We start from the raw sequence: 22,945 nt of genomic DNA on the forward strand, positions 1-22,945 counted from the left end.
AACCTTTGCCGATTGTAAATCATTACATATACTACGGAGTAAAGTTCTGTAGCCAAATTGCCACCAGACACATTACTATTTTATTGATAATGGAAACGTCTTCATACCAATGTTACACCATTGATTATACCATATACGATCGTCTAATTTCAAAAACGTTTGCATCTACATATTCTTTTTACTTTCATTAACGGTACACGTGCGATGCACAACCAATGGTTAAGAAAGTTATCATCTAAAATTCAGCAGCATCCCACATTGATTTCTTATCCTTAATGCAAATACCAGTCACATTTTTTGATAAAAAAAAACTCTACGGTTATGATACTCAAAACGAGTAGAAGTGATATCATCCAAATATACCTAAAGTGTATGGTCTTCCACCAGCAATGCTGATATCCGATGGCAGCGGTGTCCTTGCAGCCGTTGGTGTTGTCGTTTGCGTTGGCGTTGTTGTGGTTGGCGTTGTTGTCGTTGTGGTTGATGTTGTGGTTGTTGTGGTTGGTGTTGTGGTTGTTGTGGTTGGCGTTGTTGTGGTGGTTGGCGTTGTTGTCGTTGTCGTTTCCGGAGTAGAAGTTGGTGTTATGTCACAGGTGTCATCCGATACGTCTTCTCTACACGGGTTCCCGGGGCCATAATTAAAATTCATAGAGATGCCTTTACCGGGAGGACATTTTTTCCTTGGTAGTACAAATCCCATATTTCCTGTAAATCGACTCTTGAATACCTTGCACTGGTAGAAATAGCAAGCAGATTCCATGTCTCGCACAAAGTTACCAATACCAACAGCAGCACAGTCTGTAATAGAACGATAGAGCGATATTTTATACTGAAGTGAAACTGAAACTTTGTTACGAAGATTTAAAAAAAATATCCTCAAATTTTAAAGCCTGTCTTGTAAATTAAAAAAAAAAAAAAAAAAAAAATATATATATATATATATATATATATATATATATATATATATATATATATATATATATAAATGCAATTTGAGTTATTATTATTGCACTTTCACTATATCTCTATCATTCAAATGATCTATCGGAAATTCCAAATGCATTCAATGCATTCATCTAAACAAATATCTGTAATATTGATAAAATCTGTGTGTTTGTCTGCATACATACCTATAGTGTACGGCAGTCCACCAGCAATCACAATATCATTACGTTTAGGCATTACTCCTGGTGTCGGGGCAATTGAGGGAGTGACCACAATAATTGTTGTAGAAGGGTCTTCCATCGGCAAAATGGTAGTTTGAACAACATCTGGAGCACTGGTTACGGCTCGTCCTGGTCTACTGGCGCCGGTAGAGGGCAGGCTCGGTTGATCAAAGAGAGGGGTCTCGTCTGACAGTAAATCAGCTCCGTATCTTTCAGTCGTACTGTCACTTGTAGTGATTTTCTGCTGTGCTTCAGGCGGGGCCAGACTCGGTGTGAATATGGTGCCACTCTCAATGGTCTGAACGACTTCTGTAGTTGTGGGCTTAGTAGTTGTGGTTGTGGGAGTGGTTGTAGTAGTTGTGGTAGTGGTCGTAGTGGTCGTAGTCGTCGTGGGAGTGGTTGTAGTCGTTGTCGGGAACGTGGTTGGACCAGCGCATAGAGGACTGGTCGTTCTACACGGCGTAAACATCCCATAGGTATACGACAGTGGTACGGCCAGGCGGTTTCTGCACCGTCTTCTTAACAAATATGGCCCTGGGACGCCGGTGGCCTCATTCCGGAGGAGGAGACATTGGTAGTAGGTGCATGGGGAGGCCCTATCACGAATAAACCCGCCTATACCTACTATTCCACAGTCTGGAAAGGATAAAAAGCCATACTTCAGGAAATGCTCTTTAATACAAAGTTACCATCTACTCACGAAGGGTAGAAGCAAAGCGATTTGCATGCAGTTTGATCTAAACAGTAAAGTGGTAACTGTCTCCCATCCTCTACTTTATACGTGGATTAAGTGTAACTCTTCATTGAAACTAAATTGGCTCTCTCTCTTCCCATATAAAAGGAGAAAAAAGAAGAAAACCTGTTGTGTGATTTTTGCTGCGCTATTACTAGCACTTTCTTTTATTCCCTAAGCACCGCCTTTAAACCTTACCCATAGTAAAGGGTACACCTCCACCCACTGGCCTCGTGTTGACATTCTTCTGACAGTCACTTGATGCCACAGTGCATGGGTTGAACAGACCATATCTGAAATACGTAAAATACCTTTTAATTTAAAAGTGGATGGAGTCTGGCTGCAGTACAGAGACATAGGTCCCTGGTTTCACGCATCTTAAATTTTGCCGCATTCTAAAACTCGCCTGGCCTCTCTTAAGATATCATATTTCTGGACCTGTTGACACACAACGTGTCTACCAACATGTGCTGTATGACGTGTCGAGTAGGCCTATTTGTTGGTATTGGCCAATAAAAATACGCGTAACAAAATAGACAAATATTGTGTTTTGAGATGCTCATTGCACACCTAGCACAATAGTGCGTTGCCAGACTTCAGCGCGACCCACAGGGGTACATTTCTCAAACGGAATTATAATGAGTTGATGAGCCCTGACATTTTATCCATTCTCGTAGAAGCACAAGTAAAATGATATGTACACGGTAAACTGTATATCGTGGCTTTCTTCGCCCCAAATATAACCATAAAATGTGGCCCAAGTGCTGAATCACTATAGGCCCAGATTTAAGCGTCTATTTAAGTGGCCCTCCGAGGTATTCTAATAATAAATCGCACTCGTTGCTGTGTAATTAAGCGCGGACTCGGCATAATATTTCATGATAAACTGATCGAGTATTTTTATCTAATACCAAGACATTATATTTATTTATTTATTTATTTCTTGCTTAAGCAAACGACGCAATATAAGCCACCATACCCCTTCTTTTGTGAGTGTGTATGTGTGTGTGTGAATCAGTCTGGTAATCTTCTTCGAACTACGATTCGTTTTTATAAACTAGATATCCCATGATAGCACAAATGATCATGGCTTCAATACTGCTGAAAGGCTGGACACCTACCAGATGGCGCTAGAGGTCAGTGCTCTAAATCTGTCTGCTTTGTGAAATAGTTGCGGTTACAGTTATTTTTGTTTGATTAATAATTCGACGTGTTCAGTAAAAGACCGTATTTGAAGTGAATGGTGTTTCTACATGTATAAAGAAAGAAAGGTTTTGTGCATGAGGGGGTGTATCATTCAGCTTAGTCATCTAGATCACATGCCCACACAGTGATCGTCTGCAGTGACGTGGGTGAGGGAGTGGAGGGCGTTGGCGGGTGGTTCTCCTGCGAAAATTTGTCTCATTTAATGTTCACTTACGGTTCTCAGTGCTAATGTTGTTCTGCAATGAACGTAACAGTTTGAGAACTGTTTTTGGAGAGTCCTTCAGAATGTCCTGGAACAGATTAAGAACAATTATATAAAACAAAATGTTCTAGGATAGATTGAGAACCGTAAGTGAGCGTTAAATGGGGCAAATGTTCGCAGGGACCTCGCCTTGAAAAACTAGATACATTTGTTATGATCAGATTAGATCTGGAACAGGGTTTCAAACTGGGGTGGCTCTAACTGGGAGTGGCATTTACCACGGACTTAAGGATGCTCGTCTGAAAGTGCGTTTCCATAATAAGTCAGCATTGAATTGATTAACCTTTTAGTAAAAGTGAAATAAGCTACATTGTATCCAACTTTCACAATGTGTCGGATGTAAGACATTTTTTGTCAAAACTTTTATACAACATGAAATGCATTTTCATTTTCAGATTGTTGAATTGTGTAATTGAAATGGCACTTTTTCTGATTTCGTATCACCGATACCTTGATATGACTTTTTAGCAATGATATAATGGTGCCTTTTGTAATTTAAATTGAATTCTTCAAAGGGGGTACACGTTAAGACGTTATGTAAGGTAAATCCATCTTATTTCCTGATCACAGACGATTTTATTGAAATATCGTGAGGCAGGCGATAATGCACCAAGGCACATATTAGTCATTAATGTTTGCAATGAAAATCGCGAGTTTAACAGATGTATTTTCTTCAACAATTTGTTCAACCTTTGATCAAAAACTTAATTATGTCATTTGATATGCAATGACTGTCACATAGCCACAGAGGAACAAATTTATGTGTGTTCAAGAAATGAGAGACATGTGCCCCTTATTGCACCTCACGTCGGACACGGCCCGTCTTGGGGACCATTCCCACAGGTATTTGAATCGATTTAGTAAAGCTGTTAGGGGGTAATTATCTTTACCCCCTAGCTGATCCGGTAGGCGTGACAGACATTTAAGCCGGTTAAGTTGATAGCAATTTAGTGAGACTCCCCAGGGAGATAGACCAATCCAGATGGATTGATCTAGGCATCGGAACCCAGTCTTGGTAGCGATGATCTTATTAAAGGTACGCCAAGGAAGTTTTTGGTGCCAAGATTCTTATTTATCCCAGGGATAAAAAAGGAATTCATTTTATTGGAGTAAACGGCATTTTTCCTGGATTTACCAGCCTCAGTAATACACACTAACATACGGGCACAATGGGGGGGGGGGGGGGGGGGGTCCTGGAGCCAAAAGTTTATATTCATGATATTCATTCTCAAATATCTCACATATATCGGTGTTTGGGAGTCAATTCCAAAAATTGCACGTACGATTATAACTAAACAATTCTCTTCTAGTTCACTCCAACCGAAGTTCTCATTTTATGTGCTCATTCTGTCGAATTCTTGATATTTGAAATGTCACCAATGCACAAGGAAAAAAGTAGCCGTGGAGCAGACAAAAATGGCATTCTCTCACGCACTAGTCAAGCAAGACATTCTTGTTTTAATTCCTCGAGTCACGCCGATGAGGAAGGGCAGGCGAGAACAGACGTCGATGGTGGGATGTCTGCAGATTTCTCTCTCTCTCTCTCTTTCTCTCTCATATTATCAACACATCTTTTATGAAATCGTTTTCAAGTTTGTCTGTATGCATATCTGATATTTCGTATGTCAGATTTTCTTTTACACATAGGTTTTTTATTCTCAGTGTCACATATTGTACTATTTTGTGCACAAGGGGACAATGTAGGCATTATGAAATTGTGTATGTCCTCGTATTTCATCAAATAACATATAATCTGATGGAACTTCACCTGAAAAGCAGTGTAAAGTTATTATAAAGTTGAAATTTTCTGATCTGTACATTTTTTTCTGAAAGCTACCCAAATAACACGTATAACTTCTCAAGAACAATGCATTCGAAATAGCCGACATTATTTAAAAACAACCCTTAATCCAAAGCGGCCATGCACAAACGCACGTGCACACGCACACACACACACACACACATCTCTCCAAAGGAACAGTTTCAATGTTTCAGTCTTTATATATCCAACATAATTCCTTTAGTACAGTATTAATAGCTGTTCCAAAAGCAAAGTCTGCTTCCCATTTTGAAAAACAAATCTTGTCTTAAACCGCATTATTTCAGATTTGATGTTATCTCAAAGGAAGATCTGACCAGTCACACAAAGACAGTCCTTATCAGTCAGTCTCATAAGAAATTAATCAGACCTGAAAAAAAAATAAAAGTAGTGACCGCACCAAATAATGGTATGATTCACGATATTTGCACCGGCCACTTGTGAAATGTGTCGTGTGCTTGTTTTGTAGGAATTACAACGCTCAGTAGTCACCGGGCGCTTGAGTGGCGCGTGTGCTTATTTCAAAACGCCGGGAGTTCTTCCGTCAGAAAGAAAGGATAGTCAAGTTATATAAATAAAATGCATGCCATCAATCAACAAGTGCTCTCTGTTTTCGTGTCTGCAATGATCCATTGACTTGTTGACTACGTAATCATGATTTGCTCTAAGAGCGGTAAACGTCACGTTAAAAAAAGAAAAAAAACTTTTTCTTGGATGTATGGTCGGGAGATGGATAAACGGGAGATGAAGAATCTTTAGTAACAGTTCAAAAGTGTCAACAATGAGTTCGGGCTCCTCCAAATAAATGTAAGAAATATTGTGAAAGGGAGCGTTGAACTGGCCACTGCTTCCCAGCACCTGTTTGTGAAGTGTGGGTGATGATGAATGGAGCTATGACGACCAAATACAACTGCGCCACGACCATCGACTGGTTGACGTTATATCATCAGGTTCTCAAAGATCCAGGGTTAAAACCAAAAGCAATTTAAAATTTTGATAAATTTGACAAAATTGTAAAATTTACACATAATTTTAAAGGCACATTCATAATAGACATATAGCGCTTGTCTGATCTTACTGATACAGGAATATCCACTAGACATATTGCTATCGAGATGTAAATTTCCGTGGGAATTATATCAATATTATCTTGTTCTATTTGTCCGCCGATTTCTTACCAAAACTAAGCATTAAATTAATGTGGTTTATCTAAATGACGAGTTCCATATATTTTCAGCAATAACGTGAGGCGATGTATTAAATCAATATTTTCCTCGTTTTATTATTTTATTTTCGATTTCCACACCTGGTTACGAAGGTACTGTATATAGCTCTGAAATCCTTATCTTTTAAAAAAATTAAAAATCGAGTTTTTCTGTTTTATCAGCACTGGTGATCGTTTACTATCAGATGACCCTTGCATTTACATGGTCAGGTTCAGGGGTTATGCACGGACGTCTATAGAAAGCAATTTGCATATAATATACCGATTATTACCCCCCTTTACAAAAGGGATATACTTAATACGGTTCTAACTTCACATTTTACTTGTCTAATTACATGTTAAGATTAGATTTTAAAGATGTCTAAATTTAGATGAAAACGGGGCATTGCTGTCCCTTCCCCATCACCTCCTCCTTCTCTGTTCTTCCCACAGCACTATAACATTTGCAAAATATGGTGTAATTTGGAGTATTTATTACTTTCTCGGGTTTCAGATCGCCGTTTTCTGAATATCCGCCATTTATTTTGTTTCTTAAAATTGGCTGCCATTTTGATTTGAAAAGGTGGGGCTGGGCATGGGAGGGAGGGTTTGAGGGCTCCGTATCCCCAGCCTTTGCCTCCGCATTAGTGCTGCACGGTCTCAGTTAGTGCAAAAGACAATGCATAAATTATGTTTTATCCCAATTCATTATTTAGACGGTAGGGAATGTACATTCGTGAATATAATATGATAGATGCACATTTTTGTGAGACCACATCAAGGCTGTTTTAACGACAACAATTACATCATGACAAAATTTATGCCACGTAAACAAAAAACAGTGTATCATAAAATTTAGCGGTTTGGTGGAGACAAGGACAATTTCAGATTCAGCTCTATTTTTTTCCTTTTCTGGTTATCAGTCCAGTATAATTGTAGGTCTTTTTTGCGATTAATTTTATATACCTTTATACATCAGGAATAAAATACCATCACATTGTATTTGTTTTAAATCTATGATTGCAAGCTCCAAAAACAAGGATTGTCTAGAAAAGAAATATCCGTTCTTTTGTTCTGAATTAATCGTATCTGACAACGGCATTAAAATGATTCAAATGTGGTTATTCGTGTTACTTAACTACAACCTACATAAAAGGAACTGGTTGAGAACGTACTTACTGTTCTCTCTGTCACTTTCATTAGTTGTCAAGTACACCGCTAACAAATGGTTCAATGAGTTACAAGTCTCTGCTTTTACGATATCATAACCGAAATAAAAGCCGCTTGTCTGATGCCACAGTTCTTGTGACCATTCTTCATCTTGAAAAAAATGTTACTATGGATTTTGAGGTCATCGTATTTGCGTAGGCGACTAAAGACGTCTTTGACGTCTCTGGCCATCGTAAAGAAATGCGCATGCTTACAAAAGTTTCTCTCCACTGTTATTGTCTAGAATAAAATAGACGTTGAGTTCCAGCCGTCATCGAAGAAGCTGGCATTTGCAACAAATGCGAGCTTTTTTCTGACATTTATTTAATTTTTTGACATCATTTCGTTTTCTTCACAAGTTTTGCACAACGCAACAAACACAGAAACAAAATGTGTTTCGTGCATATTATCAGAACAGAATATTAGCATGAAAAGTGGAATATTAATAAAATAAACTCGCTTCAACTAAGCTCGCAATTTTAATAAACAACAATATAAACACTTGTACGAAGAATGCAAATGAACCAATTTAAACTCTTGATCAAATACAGGTCCAACGGTTGGCACAGGTTCACATTAACTAAGCCAAACGCAAAAATAAAGGTTGTATTCACTAGATATTTTCTGGCTAATGCTGGTTGCATTATTGTGAGAATTTCTTGCACATAATTTTGAATGACGCCATCACCCAGCAATCACCCGTCAGAGACTATGGCCGCATTCACATCGAGTTGAGCCATGGCTCTACAAAGCCACGACCTAAATATGGCGGACGTACATGAAAGGAAAATCGACTAATCTTTTAATAGTCTTCCCCGCCCCTGTGAATGCGGACTATAGGTGTTCCCGACCACGTTAGGTGTTGGGGCCGCGGCACTGCGCAGCTACATCTATCGAACAAATTGGGGGAGCGGTAAGGTTGGGTAAAGGACCACATTTTGTGTTTATTCAATTCAGTTCAGTTTATTGTAGCTAGGCACAACGGTGCCATTGCCTTGTAACGATAAGGAACACTTACGTGTAGCTTGGCTCTAGCATGGATCCCGTGGGACAGTCTCTCTTGAGCGGCGTGCCAAACAGACATTGGTAATATACGCATGGCGAGTCTGTGTCTCTTATGAATGAAAATGGGAAATCGGTCTGATCACAGCCTGTAAAGAAAAGCGTAGAATATTGGTTTCATATACCATATAAGAGTCAGTTTCGTTGCATCAACGGCTTGCACGAAACATAGAGGGCGGAGAGGAGATATGGCTGGTGCACCTACATGAAGGAAGAGAAGTATAAAAATCGAGCATTCCTCATCTATAGCCCAAGTCACGGACTAAATCCGCTGCTGTAGTTATAGAGCCATTGCTGCAATGTGAAACTTATTTCAGATACTCCATGACGCTGTTTTTATGAGACGAACATGAACCAGAGCAATCAGAACACTGAGATACATATCGCTTTAGATTCTGGGAGCAACTGTCTCTGTGCTATTCTATCAGAAGTTATTATTGTTATTGGCAACTGGTAAACATGATTTGAATGTATTTCCTCCATGGCGTTAAACACTTTGCTTCCTTTTGCTTGTGTGTCGGTTCGTCACAATGGCAAGCTACAATTTATATCAGAATTAAAAAATATTATACTGGTTCCTGCTAACAAGCACATAGAGTGAAAAAAAGAGTTGCAAGAACAACTTATTTGAATTGCAAGTTTTACTATGTCTGTTCTTTGGTAATATAGGTTCCTAGGACAAATATCATACCTCTTTTATTTCAGAAATGACAAACGAGGGAGAAGCACCTCCAGCGTGGTTAAAATATAAATACACTGTTTTTCGAACGAAAAGTACGTCAATATATCATGGTCAGTTGAGGACAGAGAGGGCTATACAGGAAAAGCTCCGACTTAGTTAAAATATGAGGTTTTTAAAGTTGAATGTGCGTGACGTGAACAGTGACCAACGCCCAGTCTCCGGTTTCACAAAAAAAAAAAAAAAAAAAAAAAAAAAAAAAAAAAACTTAAGTCAGGTTCCCTGGCTAAGAAGTTAATTACCAACGTTACATGGGCACATCCGCACATCTTACCCTATCTGGAACAGTTATACAGTACTTTCATGGAAATCCTAGTCAACTAAACCGGGGAGCCGGCTTCATTTTATTATTATTATTATTTTATTTTATTTATTTATTTATTTTATTTTTATGGAAAAACTGGGTGCAGTACTGTCCTAGAATACATGTGCATGTATCTGATTTGACCAGCAGCCGGAACAGGAAAAGCTTAGGGACGCTAAGGGTAACTACCTGCAAACGACATATTGAGTAAAATTCGGGGGAGGAGTTTACGAGAACGTTTAAAGGACCAAGGGTTTGGTTTTGTGGCCAAAGGGCCACAGTTCATGGATATAAGACATCCTACGAATATGCAAATAAGGGGAGCAATATGCAATTGACAGAGTCAGCATGTACTAAACAATGCTTAAAATGTTGTGGTATATCAGCTTAACGGTCTCTGCGCTTTTTCATTTCTCATGATGATAAATCTTTGTTTTCCTGAATACTGGTGCTTGTTTATACCGGCAGTTTCAATGAGAATGAGCCGTAAGTTTGGAGGACCGAAATAATGAACGAAATAAGGCCATATAACAGAGTATGTATTCCCCTAAACCTATATATGTCGGTAATCATACATCTGATCTGAACGTATGTCTGAGATTGCTTTCTCCACGCCAAGAGTGACTGCTTATCAGTGAAATAAGATTTCAAGCATCTTTCACATTGCCCTGACTATAGTCAGTGGATTTCTTAAAATAGACAGCAATGACAAAGATATTACAGGTTATCAACCGCAAAAAACTTGAAAAACTAAAGCCTATCTCTGAAATTACCCATTATGATTCAACAATTAGATTTCTTTTTTAATACTCCGTGGTCTTGTCTTTGTCTTTAAAATGTTTGGATTTATATCTCCATAAGATACATTTGGCGTTTCAATCAATCTTCTTAGTCCAAAAAGCGCAATATTCACTTCTACGCTGATTACGTAACACTCTGCAACAGACATAAGGCCCCTTTCCTCCTCTTGGCTTTACGTACAATTACAGAAAAGCTGATGCTTATACGAGTACATTGAAAAAAGGGGAAGCGTCTCATTTAGTTCAGCTGATTACACTCAGCAAGAGTCCCCTCAGAGTTGGATCGAACCACGTAGACTGATGGCGTCAAACATCTCAGCCGCTTAAGCTGAAAGCAATACAGCGAGAAACCCGTCGGAGATGGATCGATCCTGTTAGATCGATATAGGTATGGGAACTCGGTCTTAGTTACATAACTCACTGAAACTTATCTACGTGAGTGTCAAGATGGCACTATTGTTTTACACCAAAGGCTCTGCCAGAAACAATATCCCGTCTGTAAGGCTGAGATTACCATCTCGGATGCCTTCAACTTCAGCACTGCTTCTACTCTTTCAAATACATGCTATGTTGTCTTTTAACGTTTAGTTTTATCTGCACATCGTACACCTCGGGATATCAAATACAGGTGCCATTGTGGACTGATTGGTCCCCTACATGCACTTGAACATTTGTTTATCGTTTCATCAAGTAGTTCAAGTTATATTAGACGATATTGAGATTATGAGCCGGTGAGAACAGACGGGCGAAATGTACTGATTTGTGGTAGCGCCAAACAGGACATAATTCTCAGTGAGTAATTTTATATCTTTGTTAAACATGCAACGGATTAGAATTAGTCATCAAGAATCGGCAGAACCATGGGGAGAAACACTCACAATCTCTTCAAAACTGTTGCCCCAAGTTCAAACAAACCCTTTTTATTGCTTTTCATTGCTATTTAAAGTCACAAATCCACATAGGAATGTTGGGTAGACTTCAATTACATTCACACACGGAATAGCACCAAGATAACATGCAGTGATACAATTGTACACGTGTAAATGAGCCTGGAACAGCGACAGAATTACGCAGACTTTCAATAATGGCATAATTTCGCGGCCAAACTCATGTACCTTGTCTGTTTATCTCTCTATCAGGTGGATGAGGAATGACATTGGAGGCTGATGTGAGGAATGAAAATGTGTGCTTAAAGATATGTCATATGTCTTTGTGGTGTTGGTTGCCAAAATTGCCCTAATGAGCACAGGACGTGCTATTGTGGGTTTCGGTGAGTGCTCCCACCCTTGCTTGGGCGAATACAGAAGCCGCCATATTTTTAGTACTTCACAACTGGAAGATATTAGACAATAGACATTGAGTTGTAGCATTAGAGATTTTATAAATGGCCCAATAGCCCTGAAAGAGAGAATGAACACTGAAGGCAATACTTTTTCACAACAAATTTACTTGATTTTCCGTTTTCAAACAAATTAAGAAGTGGGTGTCATAAACGAAAGGATCCCCTGAGATGTAGGGCCCGGATTGAATGAAATGTACACTTAGGCACGTCTTAGATTTCGGCGCACACACGTCACGTTAATCCTAACCTATACGAATCTAATGGGCTTTGGACAGTGGTACGTGGACATTCAGTTTCAGATCTGATGTTCAAGGTACTGGCTGGGGGAATTCTTGACGTCACGTTCTCAACACTGTGGTGGGTACAGGCAAACTATGGCCAACTCCCCTTGAAAATCTGTACTTACCATATAGGAGCAACTGCTTTGATAAAATCTGTTTTGATAAAATCGCTTTCGATTACCCTAAGCAATCATAACCACAACGTGTTAACTTGATAGATTTATCGATGCCCTTAATCTAGCTTAATTCTGTCGTCTTAATGTAAATGTTGTGACCAGCCTTCGACCACGAAACCACAGAACTGGGATGATCGTGGCCTGCGGTGGTCAAGTATTAGATAAGAAAATCAGATACTGAAAATGCACATTCCTTCACCTGTTTACAAATAAAAATGGTGTATTATAACCAAAATAAGGTTTGATTTAAAATAACTTATTTTATGACTGACCATACAATAATATTTTTCGATGAAGGACAAAAAAATTCCAAAACAAAATTAGTCCGCACAGTTTTATCAACACCCCTCCTTTTGGGGGCACTGTTTTGTAAACCTTGATAACAGCCGTCATAATTCATCGCCCTCACATTTCACCCCCGCGTGCTCTGTGTAATTACTGACATCTGGATATTGCTTTATTGTGGGGGAAAATAGTATGGTATCTGTCACGCTCAAGTCTATATATTCAAATGTTACATAAGTCTTATATATCTGTTTTATAACTTATATAAAGAGAAATATATTTTTAAAAATAATTTAAAAATAATTTTACAAGGATGAATTGACTTGAGAGGAAGACTATTTGTTATTGTATTGTAAATAAAATACACGTGCTTAAATACAGGATTATTGTCCACAGCTGAATTGAAGAGAATGTCTTTACAAGCAAGCTGAAAGGGTCGAGGAAGGCAATACTGTTTTTTCCCTATTCAAAACTTTTGGTCTGTTGGTGCATTGTCGCAAATGCATACGCATTAAGAAAGAGAGAGAGATGGGAGACGATGAGGGGAGCGACGGAGAGAAGGAGAAGACTGAAAGAACAGAATAGACACACACATATATAAACTCATGCTCAATCCCTCCCTGGCGCCTTAACGAATAAATTGAAGCATTCTTTGTACCCTTTGGTGCCCATAGGTCAAGGTACCCCTTGGCCATCACTGGACAGAATGACACATACTGTCCGAAAAACATGGTCCCCGTGTCTCTGTCAACGCAGTCTGTCAGTAATACAGTGTTTTTGCTAAAACAGTGATAAATTTGGTTGGCTTCGTTTACGCGCCTTGAGAAGTGCCATCGAGGTGCATTTTTTTATTTGACAAGGAAAGAAAGCAAGCTAACCAGGGCCGCAGGACTCGTGAATCATTGGCAGCTAGCGCAAGTTGAGGACTTGGTAAATCGTGTGTTACCGTAAGAAATGGTATAAGCTTATTCTATCATCGCAAGATATCGTTTTGGAAATGCTAAAGAGGAAGGTATCTTTAGCTGTCAGTTTGTTAGACTGTTCATTCCACTTACATAAACCGTGCGTGAATAATAAAAAATATGGTGGTTGTTCACTTTGAACATAGGCTTATAGAAGGGTTTCCACTCAACCACCTTGCAAACTTACTGAATTAGATCTTTCCTTTCTCAAAAGACACAGAAAGCAGGCATGGGAGGCCACAGAATCATGTAACCCTACCACAAAATAACCTAAATTGCAACTTCTGTTTCTTATTTTCAAAGTGAGGTGGGGGGGGGGGGGGGGCGTGCCTCCTTTCTAGGTATAAATACTTTGCCAGTGTTTTGTAACACCAGAGCATCTTTCTTATGCGCAGATAGTTAAATTAACTGGGAAAGTGAATGACACACGTCAGATGTTGTATAAATCTCGCTTGTACTTTGACAGCATGTCAGTCATTTGATAGGGTGCTTGGTTAGGCAGGCGCGAAAAGCATTACTGTCACTCATTATTTTGTCCTCTCTCTCTCTCTCTCTCTCTCTCTCTCTCTCTCTCTCATGATTTTCAATAAAAGGGTCTATCTAAACTCAGATTAACAGCACAGATATATAACACCTCCCCGAGACTTATCTTCTTTTGTAAAACTGCTCAGTCCCTCGAAATTTCCCAGACGTAACAGTATCACTGTTAGGCTTTGAGGTCTACTGTCTATTTATATTACTTCAGTACTCATGAAGGAGCCTAAAGAGGGTGTGTGTAGCCGGTAGGATATATTCTATCGGGTTTCAAAAAACGCAGTAACAAAACATAGTAACAAAACCCTAAAAATGCCCATTTCAACCCAATGAGCATAGCCTATGCATAATATACAATCTACTCTAGTACATGTAATATATGAAGGACAACTACGTCGCTGGAATGAACTCTGCCGCGTCTTGACTAGTGTTTAACCCCGCTTGACCGTAGTGGCTGAATGCAGACGCTGGACATTAACTATCCCAGACTGGTACTGGCCAGATTTACTCACTGGTCCTTATCGCTGAAGTCGCTACTGGGAAAATTGAGAAAGCATAGCCGAAAATGTTTGCCAATTGAGGCCCCCTTCTTTGAAAAGTGATGGACGTAAAGTAACCAGGATACGTGTTTTCTACTTCGCAATTGGGCGCATTCTTGAACATATTCATCTTGTCATTCATGGCCTATTATAAAGTATCTTTATCGTTTGACAGCATGCCTACGCATTATAAGAACTGGTATCTTGGTAACCCTAAAAATGTCCATCGGGTCTTATTGAGTAAATCTCACTCACTCTCACCACTGTGCAAGTTCAAGCCGGTACTTTTAACATGCCATTGGTTAAAAATGCCATACCAGGAGACAAGTAAATGGTGATTGTGATTTTCAGGCGTGTGTCCACAACAACTATAATTGTAATGTACAAATTCGTACAAATGTTCCACCTCCATGCTCGTAAATATAAGACAAAATATTGTGATATCAGAGATGTCGCCATGATTTATTAGATTGGCAAATTCAAACAACTTGCTCGGGAAAATGACTTAAAGACATTCTTTTAAAGTCTTTAAAAGACAGCTGCATAAAAATACCAGTATTGACAAGTATAAAAATTATGCCTACAATGGTTATCAATTTCTGTTATTTTTATCGTAATTATATTGATAATAAAATAATCTATTTTTTTCGAACACGTACATGAATGGTGGCTGTTCTGATGCTGGACATGTTTCACAGATTTTAAATGAAGTTACTGGTACAGGGTAGTGTATGTATCCATATTCTGACTGCGTTCCTAATACGTGATTGATAAAATAGCTTGGGGAATGTAGCAATGTATTGTTTTCATATTGATCATCACATTATGGATCTCGTCACAGCCCACAGGTGAAAACACCTTTACGATGTCGAATTTCGAAATAAATATATGTTGATACCATTTAACCTATAACCTTTGATAATAGATACAAAGGTTATTGCGAACGCCAGTTCGGTCATTGATATACATGTACAGGTATACACATTCATTTAGCGTTGGGTTCTTTTTAGGTAATTGCAGGGGGGGGGGGGGAAATTAGCCGAAGCGCACTTCGCATTTGTGTAATTGACACAAGGGGGGGGGGAAAGTATTCTTAAGTTACTTAGTACCTTGAGATTTCTTCCCACTTTTTATAACTGGATTTTATAAGAAAGGGCAACAGTTTAAGTATTGAATTTTCTTTCTAACAGCTACAACCTCGAGACTCGTTCAAAACTAGGACATGTGGAAATGGACATTATTATTATAAGCGTATGTGCGCCTCTACCCACACACCCAAAGGCACCGACGCGTGTCATTACTGTTGCGTGATAGAGATGACTGATAAACATCAAAACAACACGGCCGAGAAACAAAACAATAGTGATGAATTACATAGGAACAGGTGTTTATATCATACATATACATATGTACACCCTATACGCGCGCGCGCGTGTGTGCGCATACTGTTATAAAATAAAATTATCTATTGTTGAACAATTACTTTGTAACAGTTTCCACTTTTCGTGTCTTAACGTTCTGCAGATTGCGATCTTTCTTAGTGTTTTGAAACATTGTTTTATTTCAGATATTTAACCTTTAACCATTTATCCCAACAGAGCAGAAACTGCAACTACGATTTAAGAGCATCAATTGTCAGAAGATATAAAAAGACGTCCATAGCTTTCTTTCTATCTTATTGTTGTGTCTTCTAAGCAAGGTATAAATTAATTTTGATAAAAAAGCTCACTCCTAAAATAATTGCAAAAGTAAAGATAGGGCGTCATGCCAACAATTTAATGCATTAATAACAGTAAGACCACATTACAATAATCTATTAAATTACACAGTGTCCCCCTCAGCTTACAACAATGGACAACAGATAGCGTATCATGGGATTATATGTGTGAGAAGCTCTACGACACAAAGAAAAGAGTATTGTTTAGTAAAGATACATCTATTAAATGATTTTATCAATTCAAATCACGTTCTTCTGTCACTCAACGCCAGGTAGACTTCTAAATAGAGACTGTTCTTCATATCTGATGTAGATGTACACCTTTTTAAGTACGTTATGCGACTATTATGCTGCAAATAGTGCTCTTCAAAGGGTTAAGGCCACCGCGTAGTAGATAGTGTGAAGTGGAGTTTTACATTTTAAAGGGTGCCGACGCGCGCCTCTCTCACACCGGCTCTCTCTTGCGCTTAACTTGATATCAGCCTGATCATCATATTCTGTTGATAAGCATGGGCTGTTCTCTCTCTCTCTCTCTCTCTCTCTCTCTCTCAAGCTCTTAAGCATGTGAACTCTGGCACTACAATTTACATAGTCCATTGTGACCCCACGAAGAAACTTAAAGATGCAGGGTAGACTTCAATTACATGAAAATTAATCAATATCATCTACCTGTATAAATGCCACCAAGGTCTGCTTGTGGAACAAACAAAACAGATAGTTTACCTTCCTCATTCTGAGTAGTACGGTAGCCCTGACTCAAATACTACTATATGTATTTCTATTCCACCGGCGATATATGTTTGCAAATATGAGCACACGCAGGTGAAAGATTAAAACACCGGAGGGATAAAGAAGCGTGAAATATAAAATAAAATATATGAAGGTTGTTTTGATTGTCAACTATTTTGCGTACTGTTATAGCGTACAACATGTGAGTGCTATGGCTGCACAGCAGTAGGGTTCTGTTTGTCCTTGAGAAATTAGAAGGCCATTATGTGCAATGATGGAATAATGCAGCTTTAGACTGAATTGCGGGTATTTTTAATTTTGATCACTTCGGATCAGATCTACATTGCCTTGCTCCAAGTACATGTACTGTATCAAAGACATGGTGTGTTCGGGTTTTAGGTCACTGAGACCAGGTTTTTCCAAATGTAATCGAGCCTTATTTTTGCAACATTGAATATGACGCTCCTCCTGCGTTTAATATGGCACACAAACTAAGCCCTTTGGTTATTTTATGGGCTTCATTAGTCATAATAACAAATTTGCCTGCAAAAATATACTGAAACTCTTCCTTATGCAGTTCCTTACGGTCAATGTCCAAAAAAAAGAGTCCTTCGTGGCGCTTACAAATATCTTAGAGCGCATCCGTATAAAGTACAGAACAGAATCCATGATGGCGGCAGGCGCCTTCTTCTCATTAGAAAACAATCTCAAGTTATTAGTCACTTTCACCGTAATGTCCTCTTAATGTTCTTCCAGCTATCTTGAAGCTGAGCGTCTTATCGCGGAGGGGATGGGATGGGAGAGGGGGTTATGTAAGGCTCGTGGTGAGTAAACCGATGCCCAGTCCTGTGTGGAAAATTAATAAGGGCGTCAGTTGGATATGTCATAGTTTCCTCATTTATTTTGGTGTTGTTGCTGAGGGTTTATCATCTGTGATAAAAAGAAATGTTGTTTTTATGGGGTTCGGAGATGTGGGAGGATGTGTGGGTGGGTGGGTGGGAGACAGGGAGAGGTGGGGCGTTTGTAGGGTAATTGGGGAGGGTTCACAAATTCTTACTTTCAAAAATGAATAATGAGATGCGAAATGGGCCACGTTGGAGATAAAAGTGTACATGCAGTTCTTAAGGGTTGATTTGGCAGGGGGGGGCAATGTGACATGGCCTGCCTCCTCCCCCATACCCTGTTATTCATTTTTCTACCGGTAGGCCTATATCTCCATGCACGTACGTGCCTTCAGTCTTCCAAGTCTCAAATGTCTAACATTGCTTTACCTTCAGCCAGCCCATGATGTACGCAACCACGCGTACATCATGTAATGGCTGCACTTGCTGTAGTGGTGACTACCTCAACAGCTTCTGGCTTCAGGCTGGGCCTGTGTGACAGGAGTGACAGTCTGCTACATTGTAAGAACCGTAGTCCGTTCTGCCCCTATTTCACACAGACCACGAATCCCACGAATGGCCATGAATTGACAAATTTCACGATTCGTGGTTGAATCGTAATCAGTTCGTGACGTTCTTAACAGATTCGTATATATTCGTAGTCAGTTCTTGCACTTCTTGACCAACAGGAATGGGTGGCAAAAACTTTGATGCCCCTATTTCACACAGACCACGAATCCCACGAATCGCCAGGAATTGAAAATTTGGTTGAATCGTAATCAGTTCGTGAAGTTCTTAACAGATTCGTATACAATCGTAGTAAGTTCTTGCAATTCTTGATCAATCGGGAATTCGTGGCAAAAATTTTGAGCTGTTCATAGTTTTGGCCACGAACTCCCGATTCCAAAAAATCGTAGTGAATATCTGGACAATATTCGTGCGATTCCAGCCGAATCCCACGAATATTCGTAACACTATCGCACCTGTATCGTAACTGAATCGTAGAGCGTGTCGAATTAGACCAGAAAATTGGCAAAATCTCACGATTCCAGCCGAATCCCACGAATATTCGTAACACTATCGTACCTGTATCGTTAGTGAATCGTGAGCGTGTCGAATAAGACCAGAAAATTGGAAAAATCTCACGAATCCTCACGAATCCTAAAATTTGTCAATTCCTGGCGATTCGTGGGATTCGTGGTCTGTGTGAAATAGGGGCCTTCCCCATCACTTTGTTCAGGTAACATTCGGTCCCCACACTAACCCCAAAACTCCGATTAACCCTAACCTGTACTAACGGGACCCTGATCTTTTATTCCTAGGGTTGCCATTCCTGTCACAGAGAGAGTGGGTACACCCAGATATCCAGTGACTCGGCGCTAGTTGTCACACTGATTAAATATTTGGGTTCGAATTCCGCATTGTTTCCAACCCACAAACCACATGATAATCGACATATAATAGACATATAATTTCATGATCAGCACAGATAATGGCAATTAGGGAATCGAAACATTTTGCTCAGATGTCGCACTTGCGTGTTGAGTGGGTTTGGATGTAAATGTGTGTGTGCGTGTGTGAGAGAGAGAGAGGCAGATCAGCGTTTGTGAGAGTTTGTGCACGTTTGTCTGCTTGCCTGTTTATCCGTACAAATTCTTCTTTTTGCGTGTGAGCGCGCGTGTATGTTCATGATCTTGCTTGTCAGGGAGTTAGTGCATGTAGCACGTGTCTGTTTGTATGTAAACGACTGTGTGCGAGTTTCTACACATGCATGAGTGCGCAAGTAAATGCGCTGTGTTTAATCATGATAACCTCACCATAACCCTATATAATTCCCTGTAATTTATACAATTCAACTTCAACTTGACATTCCGCTTTTATTATATCGCATCCACGACTTCTCTGAGCACGTGGTATGTGGACTGGGAAGACAGGAGACCGACCCTGCTTTTAAACAGGAATTACGGTATGCAATGGTCTCTCTCTATCTCTTTTTACGCATTCTACGGTTCACCTGCGTGGCTGTCTTTACGCGAGTTTACTTATATAGTGCACTCGCATGGGCTTTCGAGTAAGCACCATCGTTTTATACGCAAACCCCACCGTTTGAATTGAACACTCTTCCAAGATTTTTTAATTAAAAAAGAAAAACTGACCTCATAATTATTCAATCCGGTCTTCTACACATAATACAGGGGTCTTATTACTACTTATGCATTTAAAGTGCAATCCTGTTTTTAATAACACGTCTGGAACAAAATCATTCACTCATATTGAGTATTTTAGAAGTGCTTAAGACGAATCCATGCATTCGAGTAACCAGTTGCCAATAGCCTATTTTAAAAAATGTCGCTGTGCTTTAATAGAGCCTACCAGAAGCGAATTATGAAACGGGAGGGAGGGGGAGTTTAATTTAAAAAACGCGAGGAGCTTGTATCGCAGCCCACGATGGAATAGAGAGGCATTGTCAGGGATGAAAGAAAGCCCGATACCTTCTGTATTTGCCAGTGTAATAGGTAGACAGACCTGCCTCGTAGAATTACTTATGCTTATCTCCGATAATGCTTCGCCACAGGTCACTTATTCTGACACACACTAACACCTGCCCCCCCCCCCTGCCCCTATCCGTGGAGACTTAATCCGTGAAATGTGACCGCGCGTGACCAACGCAGTATACCATACTGTACCACTGTTATCTTCCTTCACTATGTGAACCGGGTAATAAAACGCGGTTCGTGATGGACTCATTGTACCCTGGCTGCGTTCTAACGTTAATTAACACCATTAGCTTGCGAAAGAGACAAGACGCCCTTCTAAAATAGAAATGGAAAAGGTGGTTACAAAAGAGGTCTACGTGGATATGTTCATGGTGGACGAGAGAGTGGTCAGAGTATGGGAAGCGACCAGGCAAACCACAGTCACGAGGACCCGTGAGTGGTAATCCTTTCTCGCAAGTGAAATGAAATTCATAGGCCTCCTCTGCCTCAACTTTTCACTTAACAAAAAGAACTCAATGGCATGCTTAACAAGAGAAATCAATGCTTTGCGTGTTTTGTTGTGATTATACAAGAGTAACGCACTTTTATTAAAGTTTAAACCTTTTTGTTCATATAGTCATCCAAAAGGTCCACTAGCAATATCTATCAATGCTTGAGACAAGCCTTTTTTTTGTACCACGAGAAACCTTGATGTATTCATTCAGTGTTCTTTCAAGGGTATTTTTGTAACCTGCAAAAAGCAGACTGATATCAGCAGCAAAATGTCTCAAAAGCACCTGCTGTAGTTCATAATCTGACGTTCTACTTTTGTTCAGCTAGCTAGGAAGGGAACGACAGAGGGTGCCACGCCCCCATCACACAGCGCCCCAAATAAACAATATTGTCTCTGCAATTTAGACTGCTCTGACATATGTAGGAAGGGAGGAAAATCATCGACAGTCCTTGTAATGTAAATTTGTCATAAAATAAGCATTTAAATAAATGCGTTTCCATTGAGTAATATGATATATAAAAGACATTACAATGAAGATAAAAGTGATGTGTTGACTCATTTCCCGTGTCTTATAGATATTATTATAAAACAGATAAATGTTCTGTTATGTGTAAGACTGGTAGCACTCCTTTCACATATGATTTATACATACACCCAGCTTGTTTACAGTAAAACTCCCCCTCTAGCATTTTTATAAAATATTAACACAAATATGGTTATGTTGATTATGATTAAATGAAAATAAAAAACTGCAATAAAGAAAACACAATGTTCCCTTACCTGTATATGGCTTGGACGTTACTTGTATCAGTCCACAATATAATAACAAAAATATATAATAGTTCCTAGTAAAGACGTGCATTACGTCACGGAGCAAACTTCCAGTCATTATTGTAGCTGTATCTCTCTTTGGATTCATTTATAATAATTAATTCCAGCTAAGCATGGCACGGACAGCGTCAAGTCCCGGCACCCGTAAAGCACGACGAATGATAAAGAATAAGCCAGGCTGTGCCCTGTGGAAATTCGTCAAAAATATATAAATATACAGACGAACGTTGAATACTGCTGCTGTCAGAATCGTCGTTACACGTTAAAAAAAATGAACGATTCCTGTAAAGAATTGTAACCAAGTACCCGTAAAAAGCGCCGTAAAGCTCAACAGCGCGTTCCTCCGTGACCGTTTTGCGTAGTGGTCAACCTTGTAGTCGAGGACAGCACTGAGTGGTCAGTTACTCAGACCGGTTACTTAAGGAAGTTTACTTAAAACACTTCGACTCAGTGCGTGCGCCGGGTACCTCTTTAACTCATACGCAGTGGTTAAGAGCGTTGCGTGCAGTACTCCGTCAGGCAGGCTTGACCAGTGGTTACTTAATTATCCTTAATGCTTAAACGTATTTCCCGGATCGACTTTCTTTTGGTGGTTTAAAATATCCAGTCCAGTTGCCCGTTCTGTGTTAAGTAATGGTCAAGCTGTACGGTCCAAAATTGTGGTGACCAGAAGCAAAGTGCGTCGTACGGCAGCGCGATTAATGGACTCAAGCAACGCAGCGTGCGGCCCCGGCGACTCGAAGTGTAAATAATGCATGTATGCCGTTCTTGCATGACACTATATACTGCAGTGGCGTGACAGACTGGACAGGGCTATGAGTCCCATGTCACTGGACGCTAAAACTGAAGGGTGGACAAGGTCCACCCCATCTGTGACTCGTCCCTGACCAGGAACAGAAAAATTGGACATTTTTCAAGTGTTCATGATTTGTACATATTCGCTCTGCTCACTCACAGGATTGGTCAAGGTGATGCTATTGCTGTACAATGATCATATAGAAGGGAACACACTTATTAAATACTGAGTCAGTAATCGCCAATTTTTTAAGCTTCTTGGAGCAATTTATAATTATTAGGCCTATTTATTTTTTTGTCCATGAGAGTATGTGAATCTTAAACGTTGAGCCAGTTAACTTTGTTAATTGTATTTTCTTGTGATTTTTAACACACATC

The 22,945-nt window shown here is 39.6% G+C and overlaps 1 protein-coding gene across 1 annotated transcript in view; it reads right to left on the bottom strand.

The window, feature by feature from the left end:
* Positions 1–22,574, bottom strand: part of LOC106168028 (uncharacterized) — a 45,659-nt gene extending 23,085 nt beyond the window's left edge. The window contains exons 1-5 of the mRNA XM_087012725.1: positions 21,722–22,574; positions 8,618–8,750; positions 2,098–2,192; positions 1,131–1,802; positions 364–798 (exon numbers count right to left, since the gene is read on the bottom strand). Coding sequence (XP_086868851.1) covers positions 364–798; positions 1,131–1,802; positions 2,098–2,192; positions 8,618–8,750; positions 21,722–21,860 — 1,474 coding nt within the window. The 5' untranslated portion in view covers positions 21,861–22,574. The remainder of the gene's footprint in view (positions 1–363; positions 799–1,130; positions 1,803–2,097; positions 2,193–8,617; positions 8,751–21,721) is intronic.
* Between the last annotated feature and the right edge of the window lie 371 nt (positions 22,575–22,945).

Source organism: Lingula anatina, chromosome 5 (assembly GCF_051362555.1).
Source record: "Lingula anatina isolate TDL-2025a chromosome 5, LinAna3.0, whole genome shotgun sequence".
Lineage (NCBI taxonomy): Eukaryota > Metazoa > Brachiopoda > Lingulata > Lingulida > Lingulidae > Lingula > Lingula anatina.